A 26950-nucleotide genomic window follows, 5' to 3' on the forward strand; every position below is an offset into this window, starting at 1 on the left:
AACATGTTATTCTGGTCTGTCATATATCAGACACACGTGTCATTTCAGCAATTGGCCTAAAGTGAGGTAGACATTTTTTTGCAAAAATAGCCAAACTCAGGCCACGTCTCAACTGAGATGTTCTTCTGTAAAAACAATCAGCGACAAGTGGAACAAAATATTGTATAGTGAGCAATGAGAATATTTTAAATAGATTTCACCAAGTCAAACAGTCATCACTGAATTTTATGGTAACATGTCTATGTGACCAGTGGCAGAATATACCAAGATAAATACTTAAGTACTATACTTAAGTATGATTTTAAGATACTTGTACTTTACTTGAGTATTTCCATTTTGTGCTACTTTATTCTTACTCAACTATAATTCAGTGGGAAATATTGTACTTATTACTCCTCTAATTACTTTACAGATTAAGATTTTACAAAACGTATGAGTTTGTAAAATATTGTAATATATAAATACTGTTGTAGATTAAACTGCTCAACAATAGTAATACAAAAACAAACCTCGACCAGCTTCAACAATAAAATGCTACGTACACATGAATACATCAGTAATAATAATCCAATAATATAATTTATAATACACAATAATACTCACAGGTGTCACTTTCTGCTTTGTAAGTACTGTTGCTTTTGATATTCTAAGTGCATGTTGCTAATAATAAATGTTATTCTTATTGCAGGACGTTTACTCATAATCCAGTATTTTAATTTTGCAGGCCTAATACTTTTACTAAAGTAGCGTATACTTAGGAAATAAATACTTCCTCCATCACTGAAAATGTCTGTGTCAGCTAAAATTATTTCCAGAATACACAGATTGTCTGCTGAAACAGAGAAGTATCTCATTGGCTTGTCATGTGTTTTATTTCAAAAATAGTCTTGCTTTAATTGGATTGTTCATTAAATTTGTCCTATTTAAGATAGTCCTGTATTAGCTTTGTGCAACAATGAACATAGAGTATAACTGAAGTCTGAGATATTCTTAAATCTTAGATAGATATGTGTGAGCAACCAGGCACTTGGAGGCCCACTCCTGCAAAATGCATAGGTACAATTTTTCTCTCAGAAATTAATAATTGTAAGGCATACAGCCCAGTTTACATATTAATATTGTTGCAAGGTAAGGTGCATGGCACTTCAATGTTTGTCTTGTCATTAAAAGGAGTGTGAAAGATCTAATGGTGGAGCAATATCTTAATAATATTCCATACTAAGATAATATATCACTGAATGACACATAAAACAGTGCCTTGGTTTGGTACTATTGATAAGCAATCTGCCAGAGGGGTAGACACAATGCCAGACCATTCATGTCAGGTTGAAAAAGATGGATTACAACTAAGGTTAAAAATAATAAAAAATAATTCAAAAACATTAATGCAATAAACTCACGCTATAATGAATGACAAAACATGTCCACCAACTTTATTATACAAATTGTTTGTAAGTCACTGTTGTATCCAAGGGGATCAATGCATTTAAAAATAACAAAAGGGTTGTTTTGAAATTTATAGGCATGAAAATAAATCCATGAATTTCATTACTGGACACCGTCGCTGTCCATACAATTTACTGTTAGTAATGCTTTAGTCAGGTGGCCATTAACCATCCTCTCTCTAAACAAATTCATAATGGTAAAAACACACACCATATTCATTCATTTCTTTCTGATAACTAGCTTTTTAGCTCACTTGCCTGTGTGTTTGTTCTCAGTTGTAATAAAATAAATAACCACTGTAGTTTTGTAGGAGGCTATGACAATAGAAAGACAACAAAATTTTATGAGTTTGGCACTGTACAATTCATTAAATACTAACACATAATTTGTTGAATCCTCAAATTAATGTCAAAGAGATCACTCAAAATATTCTGATTGTACTAGCTATACAAAATACAATACTTGCACAAATTAGATTAACCATTTATAAAATTGTGATGATGAGTTTTGATGGATATGGCTTGTGAGATATTACAGACTTTGCTACAGACCTTTTGTGGCTCTATTAAAAAAATCTAATACTACTGTATGTCACCTGTCCTATTTCCCTGAAAAAGACACTCAAAGCATTCAGCTTTCCATTAAACCTCAGTTTTTTCCTCCGCCTTGTGTAATAAACATTCATCCGAAACACACATACATTATGGCATCATGGGTTTAGTGTGTACAATCCATAATATTATTGGGTCAGGCTGCTGCAGTGGAGACAACAGACCGCCTCCAGTCTGGTTAATAACTTCTGGCCTGTCCCAAAAAGATCTATCCTGCACAATACCGTCATCTAGACATACGTTAAGAAGGCTGCAGATTTTTTCAATAGATATTTTTGTACCCGAGTGGAAACCTAAGTAATCACTTGAGATCAAGAAGTCATAAGGCCGATGTCTAGGCACAGTACATACAGCTGGAAAATTGGCCATATAGGCATCGATGACCTTAAAATCCAGGCATACTGTAACTGCCTCTCAATGAAATGGAGCTGGCATGCATCAAGATTTGGAATGTTTTTAAAAACTTGAATTTATGACCAGATATATGAAAAAAAACAACTAGTCATGAGAATGCTAGTTATCTAAAAAACAATAAACACTTAAATCCCACCAAGTAAAAGAACATCACATCATAAGATAATTGTTGATAATAACCATAACAGTTATAATAATTATTAATAATAACACTATCATATTCAGAACAACTACATTTAGCACTGTGTATAGGAAGATTGTTCAAATGAATTCTGTGTTTCTGTTTATCAGTATTTCATTTCTGTATCCTTTCACATGACTGAACAAAAACAAACAAGTTCCTTTTCTGATCTGCGTAATTATCTCTGATTTCATGTTGATAAAAAAAAATCCTCTCTCAATACAATACCCTCCATTGTCACATTGTCAGCCATGCTTGTACAGAATGTAAACCTTGAGGACACGATACAAAGTAGGTTTGTATCTGGTGCAAATATCAGGGGAAAGATTTGTGCAAAGTGTTTTTGTCGCGGTGTTTCTCTTTGAACTGTGCTTAAATTGCTCTTGTTTTTTGTACACATTAATACTTAATACATCATGACAATATCAACACAAAATCAAGAGAAAGAGATAAGAGTATTTTATATGGACCACAGATATCACATACTACAGTATATAGGATAGGATAGCCCTTAGTATTGATAAGCGTTGTTATTGATGAAGATTTTTTTTAATCTTTTCTGTTTTTTTATTTTTTATCTTTTTTATACTCATACTGGCTTAAGTGCGTTATGATACAGCAAGGTCTTCGTCTTGAGGATGGGGAGGGCTTCCTAAACATCCGAGTCTCTTACGGTATTTGGAGCCACGCAGGAGAAGGCCTCAGGTCGCCCTCTCCCCTGACTCAGAGATGTTGTTTTGGCTTGCTCTGAAGCCAATTCTTTGACTGTACAAAATATCACTGACTTGTATAACTTGTCATCTGGTGAGAATAATAAAATGGTGATTGTCAGACCAGCTTCCTCTGTGGTATTTTCTTTGTATCTCCATAAATGGCTTTGAAGGACAGTTGTGTAAGTGCAACCTCTGCATCACGGTCTATTCATTTGTGCTCTGTAGAAAAATCGTTGCTCTTCTTTCACAGCCTGCATTTAAGCAAGTTGCCTTTTTAATTGGTAAACTGAACACGTGTCTCTTCACTAGTCTATGTTTATGTCAAGATATTTTTCTAATAACATGACAGATGGCTCTATATTATTTGGTAGCCCATTGTTTTGACAGTTAGGTCCTGATCTATAGATGGGAACATAACGTAATCTAACATCTGTTTACACTCCTGTAGTGTAACAGTGAGCAGAGAGTGAGTCGCTCTGGGGATTTGATCTAAGGTCACATGGAAAACTAGGCAACCCAGGCGTCAGATTGGTGATGTGGGTACGTCCGCGGTTTAAATCGGGCGCAGGAGTCCTGCCAACAGTGTCAGGCTGCTGTGTCCCAGTTAGAAACAGCCTCCACCTTGTCCGCTCATTTACATAGGAAGCAACAAAAAACAGTTCTGTCTCCCTGTGTCAGGATGAGGTTGAGTGTCAGATCTCCAAAATCCCTCACCAGGCACACGGTTCATTCACGCTCATCTGGTCCACCGGGATTCTCACCCATGAGGTTCAGTTTAATAAATAATTGTCGACGAGAGCTGAGCAGGTTGACAGTCCAGCAGGTAGTTGGCTCAATTCTCTATTAAATTCTGTGATACAATATTCCACACGGTCCTCCTCTTCATCGACCCTTTTTATATATATATATATATATATATATATTTATATATATATTATCGTTTTATTCCCTATCTAATATGGCTCCTGAGTACTTTTTGAAAAACATATACAAAAACAAAATTATGAACGACACTTCTGTTGTTGTTTTTTTCACCCTTCCAGTCACTCTTTCTACAAGTCATGGCACCGCTGTATATGGCAATATGGCAAATTGTGTTACAAAATATGGCTGATGTAGGCTATCACATAATTGAAACAGGTACTCCCCACCTAGATGTTTAATTAAGCAATCATATTTAAGCTATTTAATTACAAGATAACACTAATTTGAATAGCCTAAACACTTTATACTGTTACTATACTTTATACTTCTAGTTTTATTTATTGTAGTTGTATATCTAATCTTGTATATCTAATAGTTATATGCAGAAGAGTGATCTAGTCCCATACCTTTGATGAGGGGTAAACTCAGGCACAAACCTCACACCGTCACCTCATTTTTACTCCCCGTCCTGATCCCCTGACTCCCTCCTCCACTTCCTGCTGACCCCCCACCGCCCCCTCCTGGTATGAAATGTAGCTGCTCAATGGTGTTCTGCCTTTTTGCTGCAAAAGCCATCCTCCTGGCGCTGTGGCCCCCTAGAGTTCCCGTTCCCATGACTACCCCAGCCCCAGGAGCTTCCCCTGCCCAGCCCATGCCCCCGCTCATGTGCCCTGTCATGGCCGTGTTCCTCTCCTGCTCTCGTCCGGAAGTGGGGTGAGAGTTCATCTTGATCATGTGGTGTCGGTCGAGGGAGGGCGTGGCGCAGACGTTCTGCTGGGACTGGGCCTTCTGCTGGCGAGGCAGCGTGGGGACAACCCCTCCTGTGTGGGCGTATGGATCTACAACCCCCATCCCGCCGACCCCCATCCTTTCCTCCAAATGATCCGGGGACATGAGCAGCCGTTCCTGTCTGTCTTGCCTGTCCTGCCTTTCCTGCCTGTCTTGCCTGTCTTGCCTGTCCTGGGTCTTCCTGGTGAGGGTCTGCGTGTTGGAGTTCTTATTGGAGGCAGCCATGGCTTTATAGTACTGGTGTTGCTGGTTCTTGGACAACCTAGACAATGTCCCTGTGTTGCCGGGGACATCACCCATGTTGAGCAGCTGGTCAGTGGATTTAACTTTCCTTGGCTTGGAGAGAGTGTCGTAATTGGGGTTGTACTGGGGCTCCGGGGGATCCAGAGGGTAAGGATTTGGGGTGGGTGAGGCAGGCATGCCAGAAGGCGGCGGCGGGATCCAAGGACGAACTGCATGCCTGGGGAGGGTTCCTCTCCCACTGAGGGTGTAGTCTCCACCCCAGTGGAGGTGGTGCTGAGACGACTGGAGGGCCGGCTGGGCTGTGTGAGGCCGGCGCTTGGTGGTGCAGTAACCAGACGAGTACTCATCAAGACCTTTCTCTGGAAGACAAACAAAATTTCTCTGAATTGTTTATCACCACAGTAAATAGCATCAGAACATAATGACGCATCCTGCACTAGTGCCATAGTGTCAAGAGTGTCACCGTGCTTCAGTACTCATGGAACAGCTGCGAGGGAAGACAGGAGCAGACACACTGGTACATTTGTCCTCATTTCTCGAAAATGAAGGTACTTACCGAGGCGTTTGAGTGAGGAATATCTGTTGAGCTCAGGCTTGGTGGCACTCTCATAGGAGGGCGGCAGCTGAGCCAGGTTGTGCAGGGAGTGGTGAAAGGCAGGCTGGGATTTGGTGTTGTTGTGTTTACTGGAAAGCAGGGTGCCTCCAGCTGCCAGCTGAGCATTGTTCATTCGAGGGGTGCGTTCTACAGAGACCACAGGGAGAAAACGACTGTGTGTTAAATGAGATTTGCTCCTCTGGACATAGCGCACCGCACATAGCTGTGTGTGAATCTGCTAACATTCACTGGAACAGACAGATTTCAACTTGCTTTCAACACACGCAACCAAGGCTCTGATAATCCTTATTATTGTCAGGATGAATGAGTCTTTTGAGCTTAAATGAAACAGAACAAAGTAAATGAAGCATCGTGGTGATTACATGTAATTTACATAGGAGCCCTGCTTTCACCAGCTGCCTTACCTATAGTTGCGGTGTGTTTGGGGCTGGTGCCTGAAGAGTGGATGAAATTGTGTTGCAAATTGCCCACTGCAAGTCAAAAGAACATAAGGTAATCAGCTCAAAACGGAAGTCAGCCAGTTTCCAGTTCAATGGTTCTTTAACATAAAAAGATAAAGGCAACTATAGACATTTATGCATTAATTCACCTTCACATCATATCACATGGACAGAGCTTCTCAACATCATTGTGTAAAGCATGCATATTTTAAAAGCACTGATCTCCAGATTTCTGTTCTTTTTTTTCATAATTCCTATTGGCTACAAAGATATCTTGATGGTGGGACACAGAAAACAAATACGGTGTGCCTCGGCACACAGAGGATGCAGTTACAAAAGCTCCGATTGTGCCTCTGATTGTGCTATTCACTAATGCTGTTAAAGACCCTAAACCCTCACATCTGTTGTCCTTGCTGGGCAGTCCTGGGGCGTAAAGATTTTTCGGAGGTCTCCCCAGTGTCCCCTGTCCATCCCCTACAGCCAGAGCCACACTGTTGTTTCTCTCATCTTGCTGGACTGGGCTCGACTGGTGCCGCAACATGTCAACCAGGGCTCTAATTATGTAATAAACACAAGCAAAAAGGGGAAACACAAGAGGAAATTGACAATAAACCAAACTGAGTATTTTTTCAAACGGTATTTGTAATTATCAATATTGTTCACAAGGTATTATTTTGGACAGTGAATTGGTAGGTAACAGATCAATCATAATTATGTGAGTATAATGTAAGTCATTTGGGTTGAGAGCAATTTAATAAACATCTATCTTATGTTTTTGAAATATATACTGTTTAAATTGTGTAGGGATCTTTTTTACAATCACCCATGGTTATAAATGTGTGTTCAATCATAAAACTGTTAATCTACTTGAATAATAGAAGAAAACAATACACTATTAATCATTTGCATTATTAAAGGGATCAATCAAATGCACTATATCAGTCTACAACCATCATCCTCCACTACTAAAGCCCAAGATAGAAAACTACAACCTGTACAAAAATCAAAATGCAAATCTTTATATGAGATGGAAAAAGCCCAGAGGAATCAAAACAACCATGAATTCATTCTGCAGCAGCCACTCAGTAAAGATCAAATATGTTTCATCTGTTAACTAACAAAATCATTCTGAGCCCAGGATGAAGAATCTGGGCCATTTATGGAGTCCTGAAAACCTAATTTCATTACAGGATCCATACACTGAATGAAGTATCAAATCCAGCAGTGAGAGGTGATGAAAAAATATTTTTCAAAGTCTCACCTGGGCATATTGAGGTCCCTTTGGTTGGCTTCCTGTTGCACCTTGTTGAAGACTACCTTGATGCCCACAGCGACAGCCACCATGAACACAATCACGCCTCCGATGACGAAGCCCGTGTTGTGGCTCTGCTGCTTCAGTGGATCAAAGTCTGGGTCATTACCTAATTCCTCTGGTAATATCATGGCGTCTGTCTGTGGCTTGGCCCAATCTGGAGAGTAATAGTTTTTACAGCTGTCCTGCTCCAGTTGCCGGCTACGCTCTGGGCAGCAGAAGCGGTAGTGGCAGGTTCCACAGCAAAAGATGAAGGTGTCCTTGGAGCAGTTGAAAGCGCTGTCAAAGTGTCCCATTACGTCATAGTAACCCCGACATACATCAATCCATATGTCTATCATTCGGGGTCGAATGGGCGCTACCTGGGCGGCGGCTAAGGGAGATGCAAGGGCCTCTGATGACGTTACATTCTTGGGAAACATGACCTGGGGAAGGGCTCTTGGAGGCGCCTCCAGAACTCCCTCTGAGGTTTCTGGAAGTTTCTCAGGAGTTTTGGTCCTGCCTTGGAGAGCAGCTGGCCTGATATTGGCCTGCATGGCGAGGAGCAGGACAGGGGGACTGGGGCCAGGCTTGGGCTGCTCAGTAAAAGGCCTCACTGAGCGCTCTATTTGCTGAGGAGGGGGGGACGGAGAGGTCTCCACAACAGTGGTGAGTGGGGCAGTAAGGAGGGAGAGCAGGAAGACAGCGAGGACTCTGAGATTGGTGGTGGGCGTCATTTTTACATGACTAAGAGATCTATTTTCTGTTGTTGAGTCAATGCAGTTGCAACACTGTATCCGCGTTTGCAGTTTAACCTACTAAAATGTCATGTGAAATATTCAAGTAGCATGTATAACCTACTGGATATTGATGATGTATCAGTAGTTTCATTCAGTCATGAAGTATGATGTCATGATGAAATTTGAAGCCTGTTTTTTTGTTTTGTCAGAAGCTGAGTATTTTTATGGTGTAATATTAGAAACAGTCAGGAACAATACAAAAGTAAAAGGTCTAACACTATTAAAAACAGTTGATAGGTTTCAATAATTTTCGATAATGGTATTAAAGGGGTTTTAATTTACTGCTAGAAAGGAACTCTGAATGTGTGATGACATCTTTTTCCCTCTCAAGTAGAACACTAAAATGGATGCAGCTTTGTAAAAAGGACAAATTGAAAACAACAATCTTCATGCTTTTAGTCCTTAATGCCTTGTTCTACACTTCCCACTTAACAAAAGAACAAATATCTGACGTGCTGCTGGAAGGAATACATTTTTGTACACACAAAGGCCAGTAAAAATGAGTAGCATGGATTTTCAATAAAATACTGCAGTCCTATACATTCCTGTGCTGATCATGGCACTTCAACAATATGGTCTATGGCCAGTGATTTATCAAATGTAAACTGTTGAATCTGTTTTGTACTATTTTAGTCAGACACAACATACATTCAAAATTGGCACTTATTTAAGCTGTGAGCAATTCTTTTCTGGAAATTAGTATGACATTTTGTGTGTATCAACATTGTAAACAATCAAATGGGATTAACAGACTGCACCACTGATGAAAACTATTCATCTATTAATGATGCCAAGTTTCTATGGAGTGGGGATGTAACTCCATTTTAACTTGTTAGGCATGAACTCGTCACATCTATAGATACACTGTACTTGATTTCAATCTTTTCTATGGTTGGATTAATGTGCATCCGTAGTCGCCTGGCTGGCACAGACTGTTACTGTGATTGGGCTGAGGGGTGATAATGAGGGAGGCTCAGCTTAAGTGCTAGAAGACTGTAACAGCTGAAAATTAGGAGTAAGCATAAACCAAGGAAACGACTCCCAGCCTGTAAAACACACTGCAGAATGAGGCAAACGTCACAGATATTTTAAATGCTTTCTATTCAGCTTTTAGGCACAAAAAGTTACCCGTGTTATTCAACCGTATCACTAATAATTAGATATGAACTGAATGTCACATTGCGTCTCCATGTGACATGTCTCTCTAAGTAAAATTATTCCTGATTTGTCTCTGAGGTTCAAAGAATATCACTTTTGTTGAGAAATATGTAAATGTGTGAAGTTATTGTGTTGGAGGTGTTGGCAATAATAGACAGAGGCAGATCTGTCTCCCACAGAAATTATAATTATATGTAATTATCAGAAACGTCCCTATCTGCAGCGGAGAATGTAGGCACAGATGGGGGAGACAGAATGCTGAAATCACAGAGGGCTCCACTTGTTTCAGTTACATGCTCCTCTGACCTTCTGAGGAGAGTTCAGCTGAGGAAAAAACAAGAGACACAAAGGCAGCAGTTCTCCCACTGACTAATGTTCCCAACGTGTTCTTCTGTCGTTTCTTAATGTTCTGCTTGATTTCCAGAATTGTGTTCGGGTTTACACGTCGACAAACCTGGAATGTGTCGGCCAGAGTGTCTGCTGTAATACAAACAAGAGGCATGATTAGAAAGATGCTCTGCAACCTCACTTTTTCACACATAATAACAGTCATGTTTATTAATTGCATTATGTGCATTGTTAGAGGCCAGAGTGTGTGTTAGTGTGCCTGTTTGGTTGCAGGAGCAGCATCTGTAATGCCAATGTGGGGAGAAAGAGAGAACGAGAGCAGAGGGATAAATGCAGGGTAGGGATTTAAATGAGCAAAGAGATTGTGGCGAGCGGGAAGAGCCAGAGGTATAGATGCAGAGAGACGACCATGAGTGGGAGGGCGGTGTGTGGGTGGCACAGAATCAAGTACATTTCTCCCAGCACTTACCAAATACAACATAGCACATCACACAAACAGCACCGCCAAACAGATCTGCAAATACAGTCAATGCCACACACGAGAAGAGTGCTAATCAAGACAGTACATCATGCTTTTAGAACAATTAAAAAGGGAAAATGTGCAACTGTAAAAAAGGCTTTGTGTGCATGTGAGAGTGTAGTAGGCATTCTGTAAAGTCTCTTGCTCCCTCCTTCTCCTCTTTTCTACCTTGTTCTGCCTTTCTCTCTTTCTCAGATTCTGTGCGTGGGATGAGGCAGCTAACTCTCTCAGAATAGCACTGCAGCTCTGTCTATGTGTGAGTGAAAGAGGCAGTGAAAGAGAAGGGAGGCAGAATCCAATCTACACCCAAACCATTAGCCAAACCAGATTTCAAAGTCACATCTGCCCGTCACTTGCTCAACAAGATGACACTGACGCCTCCCCACTCAACTACCATTACCATGTTTTTCTGCTCTGACTCTGTTCACTTCATGAGGATTTTTTGGCCAATGTGTCCAAACCACTCCCCCAATGAATGTGCAGTTACAGCTTTCTAACAATGAATGAGATTTTAAATGAATTCAGTCCTCCTGCACCCAAAAGCCTGAAGTCTAATATCACATCTTTTCAGCAAAGGGACTCAACATACAAAAGGAGCAAATGTTTTCCTGTACGTATTTCTATACTGTGCTGTTGAAGCAATGCAGTAGAGAGGAAGAAAGAGAGAGGATGGGAACTAAAGGGTGAGGGGCAACACATTCAGAACTGTAAGGATGCATTCTTGAGTTACATGGCCAGTTGAGGGAAAACAAACCTTTTCCAAAGATTCCTTCTATTGCAAGCAATTGTAACAAAGCAAATTAACCAAACGGCTCCCCTTACTTTCATTGCAGGATGCTGACCAGCTGTGCAGACGCTGGGCATGCAACAATTTCAACAGGTGTTTGTTGGAAATGAAACAAAATGGCCTCTTTTTTTCTTGAGACACGCTGTTGCAAAAACGCACTGAGATGTGAATTAATGAAGGGGGAAATCCTAATACAAGGCATGTTGATGAAAAATATATTTAATTAGGCTACAGTGAGAGCAGTGGAGCAGCTTCAGTCTTATCAGTAAAATACGTGCTGCGCAATGGCTTTGCATTTTGGACATCGACTCTTCAGAATACAATCCATCCTTCACAAGGTTCATAAATTTCAACTTGCAATGAACAAGCATGCGGGTTATGGAAATGACTTGCATGTATCAGTAGGCTAAGAGTGCGTGAGTGTATCCGTGCCGGTGTGTGTGTGTGTGTGTGTGTGTGTGTGTGTGTGTGTGTGTGTGTGTGTGTGTGTGTGCAGTCCGGTTGGATGTGTCGGTCCTAATATTATAATGTCGCAATGTGCTGTCGATTAAAGTGTTTAAGTGATGAAAAACATGTCTGCCCATCATAAAGCCTAAATATGTTTCTGTGGCGCAGCTTTCATCCAAATGTTTTGTTTAACAGCTTCCAGCACAGCTGATGCGTCTAAACAGAAGCCAAACTCAATGTTCATACAGACAGAAACACACAATTAAGGTATCAAATAGTTGTGCGTGTAATTCGGGCATTGGTGTTGCATTAATAAAAGGTGCATAATGTCGTGCCTTACCTGTGCGTTGCTCGGAGGTTTGATGCTGGAGAACAGCGCTTGGAGAGACTGCGCACTGTATCTCAGCGTTTCTCAGATGGCAGCCTGTTATTGTGGCAGAGGAGGATCAGGACAGCTTGAACTGTTGCTGGATCTGCCACCTGTTTTAAATGCTTTTTTTCACAAGTGCTGCAGATCTCAATCGTTCTTGATGTGTCTCCATCAGGCTATTGATAATCCATTATCACGGCAGAAAGAGGGGGGAAAAAACGCGAGCAGGAGAGAGTCGGTCCCGACGAGATGTTCTGAGATTTTCTGATAGTAGCCTACATGTGACAAGGCGATTCAACTATAGGCTACACAACGGAAAATGTCGTTTGTTTTACAGCTCAAGTTACAGTGCAACTATCCTGGAGAACACGCAGTAATTCAGGTGCTCAAAATGACAAACGCGTCACCAAAAGAAATCACCCAATTTAACTTTTCTCCATCTGGAATCGACTGAAGCTTGTTCCCTTCATAATTTCCAAGCGAGATAGGTTACACCGCCTAACTGCGACTGGCCTCACAGAGGTCCGCCAGTGGGGGAGCGCTGTGATTGGTCGCTCAGACTGGTGCTGATGAGACTCTCAACTCTGCGCTGCTCGGCGCTGCTGGTCATTAGACCCTTTCAACTGGTGGCGTTCATCTTTATTCCCCTCCATTTCATTTGCATATTTGATTGAATGACCCTGAAGACCTCCATTTTACTGGCTCGGAGAAAAATATCGCTTAGGAATTCAGCTACTGTTCTTTTATAAAAAAAAATTAAAAAAATACAACGCAGGGTTGAACTATAGCCTAATAACGGGGGAAACTTACTAAATTAGGTACATTCAGCGGATAACCTCCGAGATCCAAAGTGTGTTTTTCTGTGTGTGTGTGTGTGTGTGTGTGTGTGTGTGTGTGTGTGTGTGTGTGTGTGTGTGTGTGTGAGAGAGAGAGAGAGAGAGAGAGAGAGAGAGAGAGAGAGAGAGAGACATGGTTGCCACAGCAACTGTGTCATTATGTTGGTGGCAATTATGAAAGCGACGAAAACGGGGAAGGGGAGAGGATTGGCGCAAAAGCTGTAACACTGGAGTGTGAACGAAACTGTCAATTAGACCAGGATCTGCACTGGTAGGCCTAATTCAGAGATTTCTTAAAGTTTAAGACAGGCGAGAGCAGTTGGAAGACCAAACGTAAAGGGAAGAGTAGGCCTATATAGGAGATGCAGTAGCCTATGATGTAGGCTAGAGATGAAGTTGGCTCGTTTGGCTTCATGCCACCGTCACATACAGCAGGCTAACGGCCTTCTCACGATCCTCACAGCCCAATGAAACCGTTTCGGTAGATTTTAACTGATGATGGTATTACATACATTAGAATTAGTGATCACACATTAGGCCTACAGGATGAATCATAATTACTAAAAGTAGGCTACACTGTGACACAGGAATGCATGCTTATAGTTTTCGGGGTATCACGTGGGTCTACAGTGCTAATGGTAGACTACTGTTTTAATTATCATCCTGACCTATAGGCCTACTACATAAGAACAGACTCATGAATATCATTTATTTAACCAAATACATTGTAAAGGGTTTGTTTTAAGATAACAGCAAGGAAATTGACTTCACAAATCGAGGAGGATATGCTATGGAGGTGGATACCAGGTGGGAAAGGATATAAGCATTTCCAAAATGGGGCTTGTGGAAAGTGTAAGCGTTACGTGGAGCCCCAGGTGTCTAAGGAGGGCCTGATAATTAACTGAATGGAAGGCTGCTACTTCTACACAGGTGGGTGGACATGCAACAGAGGCTAAAGGAGAGGCTTCATTGGATGGTCCGATGACGCTCTACCGGGTGTACTTTCACTCACTGGTTTGCTGGGGTGGATGCAATTACTGATTTCCTCATAATGGTTATTCCATCACTGCAGATCAGGAGACCACTATAAACAAAATGCTAATGTACGTCACTGAGCAGTAAAAGCAGAGGTTAGTATCCATTCTCAGCGGCTATACTGATCAGAGATGGGGACTCGAGTCTGAGACTCGGACTGGAGTCGCACTTAAGTCGCACAAACAGCTGACTTCAGACTTGACTCGGACTCGACCCAAAAGACTTCAGACTCGAGCTTCGAGACTCGTCAACATGTTTTCATGCAATTATTGCTTTTTAAATCTAAATGTATTCATGTATTTCTATTTTCTTTTATTGGCGCATATACGTTGGGGAAACGTATGACGAGCTGTATGTCCCCTGCCCTTTGTCATAATGTGCAACGTAACGCGTGCGTTATGCCTTATGTGCGCGCACTCACACATAAAAATACATTGACGATGGCGACACCAAGTCCTCCCGGAGTTGTGCCTTTTGTCATTAGTTTTGCTTTCAATAACTTCGTAAACAGAGGCAGTAAGCCAACAGCTACATGCAAGGTGTGTGGCACCAAGATAAATGATGCCGGATCAACAACGTCGAACTTCATCAGGCATCTCAAAACGCACCCAGATAGGTCAGTCACACACGCTAAGAAAGTGAAACGTTACATGTAGCATATATCGTCACAGGTAAAAAGCTAACCATCGCAAAGTGTTGTGCTAATGCTGGGAACAGGCACATTGTATCTTTATAGTTAGTAGTTGCTGAGGCTCAGACATCCATGGCGCACAGGAGGCGGGACGCACGGATCCATCTCCCCAGGAACAAACGCTGTGCCGGATGGGCAAACTCATGTGATGCGTAAATGATCCCGTGGATGATTTGTAGGCTATTAAGTGAACAAGGTGTACCCGGTCCACCAAACACTGGGCCGTCTTGACTGTCTTAATTCTGCACATATTTCTGTTACTGTAGTCCGATTTACTATTTCATTATTACATCTATGCGTGGCGGTGGCCTCACTAACCTCTCCTCCTCTGAGTCGGGTCTCCCTCGCGCTGGACTCAGTTTCATTGAGCATACTAACTGTGAAAATAAATAAAAAATTGCATTAGATCAGTGAGTTCAAACTGCTTATTGTGCGTAATTTGGACTGACACTGAGATACATGTTCTGTAACTGGTGTGGCGCTGCCACTATTCTCTTGATTTCCACATTAGATTTCTTTGAGTGAAAGAGACGTTACATTTAGCATATATCACCACAGGTAACAAGCTAACCATCGCAAAGTGTTGTGCTAATGCTGGGAACAGGCACATTGTATCTTTATAGTTGTACCCATATGATGTGACAGCTTTAGGTTAATATTTCACCAGGTCAGAGGTCTAGAGGGATGTGTTAAGTAGACCCCATAAAGTTATCCTACAACTGATTTTAATACTGTACTGTCTGGATGGTAGCTACAGGACATGTTTTGAATTCATAAGATTTAACAAAACAGTGTTAGGGACAGATCAGATGGCCAGAGACTTGACTTGGACTCGTGGCAAAAGACTTGAACTTGCCTCTTAAAGACTTGAGACTCGACTTGGACTTCCAAAAAATGACTTGTGAACATCTCTGATACTGATACACACACCTGCAGAAAGGTCTACCATAACGAAACAATTTTGCATGCAAAGGAACTCCAAATAAAAGAGCAAATATGACTCATTTTTTATTTCACTTCTTGTATTTCAATGTTTAATTAATTTAAATAATTTAAAATGGACACAAAATATCCAGCCAACTGCACAATGACAGAGATTCAGAGGCACATTTTCCGTCCAAATTAAGACAGCGCTTCAGTGTGTTTCCTTGGGAAATGTAGGCCCCGCATGCATTTAGTACAAAGAGAAAACCTGCCCCGGAAACCCTGCCAGTGCAATGGCTGGGGAGACAAATTCTATCAAACGTGGAAGTTCTCCTACAGAGGTCTTCTCAGGTACCCACATGGCTTGTCGGGGAGCTGGGTATCTGAGAGCACATGCTGCTTTGTAGGGAATCAGGGGTAGGTTAAGCGACCACTGTATGCTTAATACAGAGAATAGGCGATTCATTTGTTTGTTTTATAAAAAGTAGTCTGGCAACCTACCCTGTGTTCCCTTACAGCCACTGATCTAGGTCTTCACACAACCACAAGACAGCTGAATATGAACATGTCAATCTAAACAACTTTTGAAAATACCGGACAGTGAAACAATTTTAGAAATTATAAAAAAAAAAAATAAAAAAAAAAGAGAAGAAAAGAACACGACAGACGTCTTATACTCCACTGTCAACTTTTTCCATACCTGTATCATTCAGATCACAAAATGAAAAATACTATTTAAAAAGATGTTACAATTTTGTGTGATATTGACAATATTTCTCTCCCAAAAGTGAACCCACCGACTTTGTGCACAATTATTTAGCAACTTCTTTATTATTTCCTTTGAGTTCAATTTGAAAACCTGACTTTAATTAAAGTAACATCCTGGTTTGGACTCATACGTGAGCCTGGCTGAGCAGTACACAGTACCATCACAGCAGCATTTGCCAAGAAACACTTTAAAAAGAGCTGATATCAAGTCTGAGACAATAGTAGTTTTGTCTCATTAGTGGACAGACAGAGGCCATGTTTTGCACAGTGAAACCCATTCCCTGTATAATTCATACACACTAGGCCAAGAGCAAAATACAACAGATGGCATGATTTCCGCAGCGAAGGTGTTGTCTTTCCTTTAAAAGAGGAACAAACATTTTATCATTATGTCTTTAGGTATGGAAATAATGAACAAACCTGTAATGCCAACAGGACAAACTGGTGGCAAGACAAGTTGTGGACAGTCTGGATAGGTGGTAGAAAGAGTCAGAAAAAGGGAACAAAAACATTGTCAGCACACTTCAATATTTATATTTACACATTCTCGCACTCACACGTACACACACACACACACACAGAATTTAGCTGAGGTATTAAAGTCGCCTCAATGCACGCTTTTTATCTGCTTTCTTTTTCCCTGCTACATTATTAGTGCTACTGCTGTTGCTATTGCTGGTGGTGGTACTGGCTCCATTAGCTCCGTTACCCAGAGCTGCTGGCACAGCTGCTGCACTGGGTCCCGCTCTCTTCATGGGGTCGCCTGCATGCTTCTTCGGCTGTGGGCCGTCATTAGGGTCCTGAGGTGCTCCAGAGGTCCCGCCGTGCCCCCCCATGGCGTGGATCTCTGTGAGCAGACGAGCTCGGGACTCATATTCTGCATAGTCCTCTAACAGCAAACGCCCGGCCTCTTCGTTTAGAGCCGACTCTGGATTCGGATGGATGAGAAGACACTTGATTGTCTGTGGAGAAATAAAAAGAGATGGAAATGTAAAAAAACTAAAATAGTGATGGCAACACAGCTGAAACCCAGAACAACAAAGACTGATGGTTCCACTTACAAGTAAGACATGTCTGAGGCCGAGCTCTGCCTTCCAGTCCCTCTTCAACACATTGACACAGATCTCTCCCTTGTGACCCACATTGGGGTGAAAAATCTTAGTCAGGAAATACCCCTTGGGTGGAACCGCAGGGAAGTCCTTCCCGAGGACCAGACGCATTCGGAAAACGCCACCAGCAAACGGAGTTCCCTCTGTCAAAGCATAAAGAATTCATCTTATGAACCGTATGTCCAGGCTGTGCCAAACTTGCTCCACAAAAACAGAGGGTCATGGAGCGGCAACTGAGTCAACTAACAAAAACAGAAAATCTTACATGCAAGTAAGCCAAACATCATTTAGCTCACATGCCATTTAGTTCAAAACTTCTTGTTCCTATCATAATTCTTTCTGGATTATGATGAAAACTGTCACGTACACTATTGTAGAGCTGGGCAATATATCGATATCGTGATATGAGACTAGATATCGTCTTAGATTTTGGATATCGTAATATCATAATATAGCATAAGTGTTGTCTTTTCCGGGTTTTAAAGGCTGCATTACAGTAAAGTGATGTCCTTTTCTGAACTCACCAGACTGTGGTAACTGTTCTATTATTTGCCTTTACCCACTTAGTCATTATATCCACATTACTGATGATTATTTATCAAAAATCTCATTGTGTAAATATTTTGTGAAAGCACCAATAGTCAACACTACAATATTGTTGCGGTATCGATATCGAGGTATTAGTTCAAAAGCATGGACGTGTTGGCTGGCTGTGTGGTTTAAGTGGGTTATGTATCTCACCTGTAATTAGTAACATCTACTAAATCCAGATATAAAGCGTTTATACAATATCAATTTTCAAGGAGTCATGGAAAGGAAATCATTTCTACTTTGTAAAAGGAATGCATTAATGCACGTCTTAAGGAGTTGATTACTTAATGAGTAAATTATGCAACAAAGAAAAAATAAGTAGTTCCATGAAGCTGGTGACCACCAATCACCTAAACATAGTGGAGCAGAGAAGTGTCACATCTTCAGGTGAGAGCTCTTATTATCTCAGGTTGGTCATACAGTGAAATCTGTCCTTGCTGCCAAACAGTTAAAGTTATTTTATTCAAAGTGTAGTGTTGGGGGAGCAGATTGTACTATGAGATGCGAGCAACAATTATTTTTTTAAACTAAACTACTAATTGTTACATTAAGAATAACTTTACATACTAGTTACTTGCGTGGACGTGATAAAATGACCTTAGACCTTTAAAGAATCGCATGTCGACTTACTCTAGGTTTTAAGTTGACCGTTAAATATGGTCTACTCAAGAATGATTTGATTGTTATCTGATAGTTAGCATCTCCAATCAATATCAAAATGTGTGTTCTGTAGGGATGTAAAGATACACTCAACTCACGATTCAATTCACTATTTTATGTTCCCGATATTTTTTAAACAGAACGAGCTGCCGAAAAATGACATTTATATAAACTGTGAAAACCAACAGATGTGTCCTCTTATCAAAAAGGTGACACTGAAATTGTATTTTATCTTACAAAATGGTGTTGGAATCCTTTCCAGTGAAATACAGTCACACTTTACACCGTTTAGCTGTCAGCATTTTAACCGTGTTTAAGCCAGCTAATGCTACTAGCTAACGGTAGGCTGACATGACCTGCTGTATGTTAACTAGCGTCACGCTCTAAGCTGTTAAAAAATTGCATCGCGATACTTTTTATCTCAACCGGTTGTAATCTTTACACATTTAAATGGATTTTTAACCGATTCACGATGCATCGTTACATCCCTAGTGTTCTGTATTGACCTTTCAGTAATTTGATTTGACAAGGATTTCAGATGTATAACATGCTAAGAAAACTGTCTCGTGGACGGACAGAAACAGATCCAGACTAACACGGAGATTTGAAAAGCACTGCTGTGTGAGACTCTGAAAAAAATTAAATGAATACTGCAATACATGCAACAATTTCTTACTTTGAGAATGCACACAAAGCAAGGTGTTATTTTTTAACTTAACATGGCCAATGCCAGTTTGGTATGACACCATATTGCAATGCTTACCCGGTCCTTCGATGGCTGTATGTAGCTCAGTTATGTCTTCCTCACTGGGATAAATCTTGATACCCTCAGGCGGGTCTGCTGCTAAAGCTGAAACCTCTTTGTAGACCAAGCGAAGAACATGAGGAGGCAAATTCTCCACATTGGAGTTCTGGAGAGACAGAAAAATGGTTTAGCCAACTCGGGTTTTGCATATGTACAAACACAGAACTACTAAAAGAGAAGCTCTAAAAGTTATGGGTATTTTGACAATGTTGAGATGCTGCTTTACTGACGCCATTTACTTACTGACTGATGACACTGTGCGATCTTTTTCCCGGAAGATATTACCAATGCAACTGCCAAAAATATATACCATGCTAGAAAGTATTATAGTCCTATTTCCTTACAATCGACAACCAAAAATATCATACCAAGTGTGTGACAGTATCAGCTTTGAAAAGCGATACTGGTGCATATTGTTACTGCATACATAATGCCTTTAAGCTTTCAAAATTGCCAATTTTGACGTTATGATAATAAATTTATTGTGCCAACACTAAAACAAACCAATGCAACGCTTTTAATGATGTCCACACACATTGTTCGATATACAGTGTTTAGAATAGACATAGATTAAACATCACTGAAATCCAACTAGCATAAGACAAATCCACCATCAAATCATCACACACACACACTTGTCTATGTTAAGTTGGGTTAGGAGATTATATATATATATAAATAAATAAATAAAATGATCTACTTTCTGGTCTCCATTGCAATTATAGCAAAACTCAGCTGCACGTGTGTTGACTAGGACCAGAAAGTGCGCACACATTCCATACATTTTTAAGTCTCCGCACTTGCTGTTTGACTTAGAATTTTAAAGTCCTTTTATTGGTTTATAAAGCTCTTAATGGTCTTGATCCTATTTATTTACAAATTTGCTTCTAGTCTATGAACCCTCTAGAACCCTAAGGTCGTCTGGAAGTGGCCTTTTATTTATCCCTTAAGTCAAAACAAAAACCCACGATGAGGCATCTTTCTATTACATGGTCCACGCCACTGGAACAGCCATAGAAATAAAATTAAAACATTTTATTTATATGGGAACAGCCTTCCTGAGGGCAGCAGAGAATGTTGATACTTTAAAAAGCAAATAAAGACCTACCTTTTTAGTCTGGCTTTAAACAGATTTTTATTCATTTACCTGTCTATTTATCTGCGCATTTTAGCCCGTTTTATTTATATATACCAAGTTGGAGTTTTGGGTTTCCCCAACTCCTGATTTTTATTAAATAATGTTATCATTGAGTGTTTTAATAATTAAAAAGCCACTTATCGCTTTGTGTGAATTATGTGAAGCACTTTGTGTTATGTATGAAAAGTGCTATACAAATACAGTATGCTTGATTGATTCATAATTATTTCAACTCTTACGAATACGTTAAGAAACCTTGAGCTGTTCAGGGTGAGCTAAAGAGTTCTTACACAAGAAAGTATCCTACAGCACTTTAAAAAGTTTCAACATAAGTTGTCTGACATAACGTGAAGCTTAATATTTGGCATTTCTACTATCATGAAAGCGAAACATTACTACAATAGTAGTAAGATAACTGTTAGCAATACTAGCCTCGCCTCAATCTGATACTGTTAAAGCTGCTTAGCGATATTAATATGTGTAATACAGTATTTAATATAATCAATGTGTCTATTAGATTATACAAATGCAGATGTAGATTCTTAACTAACGTGTGAGACTCCAGTAAGTAGACACAACCTAAATAAAAAGCTCGAAGGCTGGCGGTGGCTAAACATCGGATCAAGCTAGCAGCTACACCCGTTAGCCGTTAGCAATAACCTCGACTTACCATCTTCAAAAGGGGTTCTGCTAAGGCGTTGGATGTTTGGCTGGTTTGAGATTTGAGGAGTCCTTTACTTAATGTTTGAAAAAAATATCTTCGATGAAAACTTAGCCGGGTCTCACTGGCTACTCTTCTTTTCTTCCTTTTCGTTGACACAGGAACAAAAATACGATCCTCAGTTTAACCTACTACCACCAACCAATGGGCATCTTAGTGATATTATACGTCAGAAACTTTGAGCCAATCATGAAACATGATTGTCGTTGCGTCACAATTGGAAGCCCTATCAGCCATACAGAGTCGAAAATATGACTACTGCTAGTCAGCCATAGGTCCGTTTGAAAAACTCACACACACCCCTGAACAGTGCTGAAAAGATAAATCTGTTGAAATTAAAACGCACAAGAAAATGCACTGCATATTACATATACAGAAGCAGGGGGACGGAAAACATTAATGAATAGAATAATACCGGTCTTTTAATTAGTAGGGTGAAACTGATACATAGAAAAATGAATTCATGTGGAATGTAAACCTGCAGTCATTAGAAGCAGCAAAAGCAGACACAGCTCATAGTCAATAGTAAAAATAAAAGCAGACATGTAGACATGCAGACAGGAGTAGCTAGTACAAAAAAAGACCTAAAGACTAAGAAGAATCATCTGGTTTCTCATAATTCAGCATATAACAAGATGTTTTTCATGTTTTAAAGTGCCAATGACCAAAAACTATTGGATAGTTGTTGAACATACATACACTATAAAAACCTACTTACAGCAGTACCATACAAATGTGAAGAAATGTAGATATCTATGGTATGAACTGGTCACCTTGACTCTATTTTTTTTTTTAAAGTTTGGTTTAATTAAGTTTAGTTCAGCTTGGTTTAAATTACAAGGAGTACATACAAGCACTCACAACTGCAAGGATATCACGATAATGTCCAAGCTCTTTTGTGTTTTTTCTTTTCTCTCCTTACACATTAATTGCAGGAATACAAATGGGAAGAAATAACCTAAAAAAAAATGGTCCATTACAACCCCAAAAAACATTATAATTTCTTTTTAATACCAAAAATTATAAACCACCACCACCATCATCATTATAACCAGGCTCAGCACTAGAGGGTGCTTCAACAGTGTAACGTCCACAGTAATGATGAGCTCTGACCGCCTGGTGGACTGAGATATTTTGAGGAGATAAGTTTCCTTTACGTTTATTTTACCGTATTTTATTTGAACGAGTAAACAGAATCGAAACGACGGGTTAAAGCGACAGATTTGCGTGCTCCAGTGCTGCTTTGAATTATGGGCGTGTCAGCCACAACACAACAACATCGCAACAAAAACAACGGATCTGTTTCCGGTTTCTGGATGTAGCTGTCAGACTCAAGCATTTTTTTTTTTTTACGTGAAAGCGCTTCATCAGCAGGTCAGTAGCTTCATGCAGCTATTGTCGATTAATAATAGTTCACTTGTCGTTGTTTTGCTGTCAGCTCAGCAACCAAACACAGAGTATAACCAGCAGCAGGCTGTCACAGTTTAGCTGCTGTTACGGTAAGCTTATTGGTAGCCTGAATGGACTGTAAACTGTGCTGCGTGGCTGCTCCGACAGCTAACTATATTATAGCTCATGTTTATACCGTGTGTTAATGGTACTTCTTCTGTGTGCTTGTGTATGTTAAGCTTTAGTATGAGCGAAGGAGAAGTGTTTCATGAGAAGCAACGATTGGAGCTGTGCGCGATTCATGCACTCAACAACGTGCTCCAGGAGCGGGTGTTCACCAAGGAGACAGCCGATGACATCTGCAAACGGTAGGGTATTCTCATATACGTATCTAAAACATATTGAACTGCTTTTTATTAACCAAAAAGCACATTCAAAGTATGAATCCAAGACATAAGTTAACAACAGGGGCGCTGCTTCTTTATTCCGTCCCCTGAAATAGCCCCATGTATGACCTCAGCCCTCCATAGTACTCCATAATTGGTGCATAGCCTCCCTATCAAACCGTTATTTTGTACCTGTTATGCAGCAGCTGGTTGTATCTTCACATTTACTTGTTGTGATCCCACAGATGTCTGCTTTCTGTCCCGATTGATACAATATTTGCCAGAGGTGAAACCAGCGTTAATATGCAATATTCCCACAGCCTGCCTGCCATAGATAACCAAAAGAGAGGAAGAGCAGAGCGGAGTGGTACAGTCTTTGTTTTGCCCCTGACAAACATTTCATCATCCAAGGTATACTAGCATCTGTAGGTTCAACAAATATACCTTTGAACATCTAACTACAGTAGCAGCTCCATAACAGGTGAAGAAAAATACATTCTGAATTTCTCCAAAGGTTTGTCCAGGGCATACTATAGGCTGAATTATGGAGTAACAAATGGATGTTTAAGTTATTGTTCACATCCTGATCTAGTCTCATGAAATAGCAGTAATGCTGTTTAGCAGTGTGTTAGATGAAAACCCCTTCCACTGACACACAACTAGGAATGCAAACCAAATCCTAAGTCATTGTATCTGCTCTCTCAAGTCACTGCTGGAAATCCACAGCACCAAGACTTGAAGTGATGACACTTTTTGGAGTGGGTCAACAGACGATAACCAATCACTGACTTTTGGATTTCTCACAGTGTTTTGTGAAATATAACATTAACCTTCAGGGAAGAAGAGCACTGGTGCAATTCCAAACTGCAAAAGCCATTGCATTCAGTGTGGCTGTTGTTAAGGAAGTCATTTACTAACTTAATTGACTAGGATACCAGATGATTCATGATCTGGGTAGCTTGTGACCTAGGCTAAAGAAATTCCTACAGGAAACCCTGTGACTTCATTGACTCATCAAAACTTTGTCCAGAATGTTATAGACAAATACATTTTATTCAAACAAAGGGCAGTTCTAAAAAAAAAAAAAAAAAAGATGTAGCCATATCCCGGTTACGTCACAATGGATGTTAAAAAACGGAGATGTACTGAAAACAAGGTTGATTTTCCCTTCAAAATGCTCTATTGTTCTGTTGCTCCCTCCATGCAGGCTGGCTCCACAGTGTGTGGTGAACCCTCATCGCTCAGTGTTAGGTACAGGAAACTATGACGTCAACGTCATCATGGCGGCACTACAGAGTCGGGAACTGGCTGCAGTGTGGTGGGACAAACGCAGGTGAGTGAGGCACACTGAGCCCTGTGAGGTGAGAATCTTCAGGCTTTACTGCACTCACATGTTGTCATCATGTTGTGTTTAAGGTAAGTCCACCCTAAAACAATACTTTACTTACTTTACGCATTACTTTGCAAGGTATTTTCTGGGCTTGTTTTTCTCAGATGGTACATTTCTTCTATTTCCCCGGGAAACTATAATGATACAGTAAATACTTGTTTGGAGTTTAAAGATTGAAAGCTAATCACGAAGCATCAGTTCTCTGTGTCAGGCCATTTTTATCAAAGAACAAATGCATCTTTTTAGACTCACAGACAAGACATCATAGAGACACCCATCTCTGCAGTAGTAGGCCATAATGTTAGACCATCCATCATTCAGTGCAAGTCCAAGGCATGTTGCACCGTATATACGAGGCGTGACTCACTATCTCATATCCAATCTCCAGCTACACGTAAAAGAAATTAGGCTTTTATTTTGGAAAGCAGAAGTAGGTGAGCCAGGTTGAGGTCAAGTGGGTACACCCGAACAGTCTATCGCACCATAAAGTAAACTGAACATAACGGAAAGATAACTAAGAATATCTCAAGGTTGAAGTCTTGTTTAATACTTCCTTTCTGCCTTTTCTTTTTTTTTAAATACAGGACGGTTCAGAGCCTTTGCATGTCAAAGGTCCAGGGTTTTATTCTTAATGTCCCATCACGAGTATCTCTTGGGATCGTGTCCCTCCCACTCCGACGGCGGCACTGGCTCGCGGTTCGACAAGTTAATGGACAGTACTACAACCTGGACTCCAAACTGAAGAGTCCTGTCTGTATTGGGGGAGAAGCAGAACTACGGTAAGAATGTGCATTCTTTAAAATGTCTCTTTAGAGCAGACATGTAATCTGTGTGTCTGCGAGTGATGTCAAAAGGCTTCGGTGTGCTGCTTGATTTCTGTCTCAGCGAGTGAGTCATCCCATATGAGGGGTCACATGGGGCTTACCTCACTGTTTGTTTGTGTTAGAGCGTTGCACTCTAGCAATCTGCCCTCTGTCTGTGTCTGTATTTTTCTAACCTTTCATCTCCTATGCAGCACATTTCTCAGCGAACAGCTTTCTCAGGATGTGGCAGAGATGCTCCTGGTCGTCAGGCGGGACGTGGAGGAGGACGGTTCATGGCTGAACGCTGACAACCCCAAGAAGTGATGCCTTGGGATGCGATTGACCTTTACATAGCATGGAAAAAAACTCTTTTTTTTAAACCTCATTACAGAAAACTCTTCAGGGAATACACTAAAATACATTTAATATCTACACACAGAGGAAATTCCAAAGAGAAGCAGAGACGGCCTACTGAGATGAAGAACTGTTTTGGATGTAATAGCTGTGAAAGCTTTTGCTCTGATATGACCCATGTATCTATGTTGTCCTTCTCTAAGCTAACCACGTTTGAGGCAAATGTAAGCTTGTTTGATGAAACTTGAGTTGTGACATGTGACTGAACTTTCACTGTTTTATGGTAGGAAGATTGCAGTGTGTGTGCATGAAAAACCATCTGCAATAAGGGTAACTGGATTACTTTAAGTGCTAAAACATCACCAAGATACGATCGAGTCACCAAAATCGGATCAGTATGTGCTCTACGTACAAGGTGTCAACATGTGTCCGTTATCAAGCAGCACCTGAATGCACCATCTCTTCCCACAACCATTGTTGTAAACCTTCTATGCACTGCAGTTAGATTGGTACCACTGTTTGTCTTTGTCTGTGTGTTCACACAGGTACAGGCACTGTGAAGGCATCACTTGGTGAGGCATTGTAGGACCACCAGTGTCATTGCCTGTTTTCACCCATTAACTACAACGCTCCAGGCATTTTTCATAGCGTGCCACGGTTTTTAGATTTTTTAAATGTGTTTTGTTGTTTTCCAGTCTGTTGTTTTTCTCTTATTTAGCTTTAGTGTAAAAAAAAAAATGTGGTTGAGATCTGTAATCCATCACAATAACCATTGTGACCCTTCTTTTGTTTTTGTCAAAGCGATGTGACTGATGTGTGATAATGCAGTTGAATCCACACAGTAATGAAGCTTTGACAAAGTAAAAGCAGGCATGACTTTGATTATCCATTTCATTCAGGTCTCAAGTCTCTACAGGTTGAGTATTACACAGCTCTATCATATAGTGAATGAAGTTACAAAGATCATTTTATTTTCAAATCTAAAAGGAAAGGTTGCAAGAATATAAAGTACACTATTCTTGATTAGTTTTAAATAATTCTAACATGCAAAAACTGGTTTTGTGACTGTATGTAACCTTTACGTTTGTATTTTGTCTCTCCTATGATCTATGCATATCGAAAATAATAGTAGCGCTGTCTCTGGTACACACTAGTGACTAACTCACATATAAACCGAAGCTCAGAGGTTCATAATAGTGAAACGTATTTATATTAAACTTTGACCTCTTGTTTTAAGTATGAATCTCTGTTA

The 26950-nt window shown here is 40.4% G+C and overlaps 3 protein-coding genes across 3 annotated transcripts; 1 reads left to right on the forward strand and 2 right to left on the reverse strand.

The window, feature by feature from the left end:
- Positions 1 to 1417: 1417 nt before the first annotated feature.
- Positions 1418 to 15035, reverse strand: shisa7a (shisa family member 7a). The gene is made up of 6 exons (XM_078252766.1): positions 10444 to 15035; positions 7639 to 10106; positions 6777 to 6931; positions 6342 to 6407; positions 5878 to 6063; positions 1418 to 5680 (listed from the first exon to the last, which is right to left on the reverse strand). The coding sequence occupies exons 2-6, from the start codon at positions 8403 to 8405 to the stop codon at positions 4728 to 4730; spliced, it is 2127 nt and encodes a 708-aa protein (XP_078108892.1). The 5' UTR covers positions 8406 to 10106; positions 10444 to 15035; the 3' UTR covers positions 1418 to 4727.
- Positions 15036 to 15655: 620 nt separating this feature from the next.
- On the reverse strand, positions 15656 to 21509 carry ube2s (ubiquitin-conjugating enzyme E2S). The gene is made up of 4 exons (XM_078252767.1): positions 21326 to 21509; positions 19476 to 19623; positions 17414 to 17604; positions 15656 to 17314 (listed from the first exon to the last, which is right to left on the reverse strand). Exons 1-4 carry the CDS (start codon positions 21326 to 21328, stop codon positions 16949 to 16951), a joined length of 708 nt encoding a protein of 235 aa, XP_078108893.1. The 5' UTR covers positions 21329 to 21509; the 3' UTR covers positions 15656 to 16948.
- Positions 21510 to 22460: 951 nt separating this feature from the next.
- On the forward strand, positions 22461 to 26941 carry josd2 (Josephin domain containing 2). Its single transcript, XM_078252768.1, has 5 exons — positions 22461 to 22750; positions 23005 to 23133; positions 24359 to 24484; positions 25126 to 25320; positions 25557 to 26941. Exons 2-5 carry the CDS (start codon positions 23012 to 23014, stop codon positions 25666 to 25668), a joined length of 555 nt encoding a protein of 184 aa, XP_078108894.1. The 5' UTR covers positions 22461 to 22750; positions 23005 to 23011; the 3' UTR covers positions 25669 to 26941.
- The last annotated feature ends 9 nt before the right edge of the window (positions 26942 to 26950 follow it).

This window comes from Sander vitreus, chromosome 6 (genome assembly GCF_031162955.1).
Source record: "Sander vitreus isolate 19-12246 chromosome 6, sanVit1, whole genome shotgun sequence".
Classification (NCBI taxonomy): Eukaryota; Metazoa; Chordata; class Actinopteri; order Perciformes; family Percidae; genus Sander; species Sander vitreus.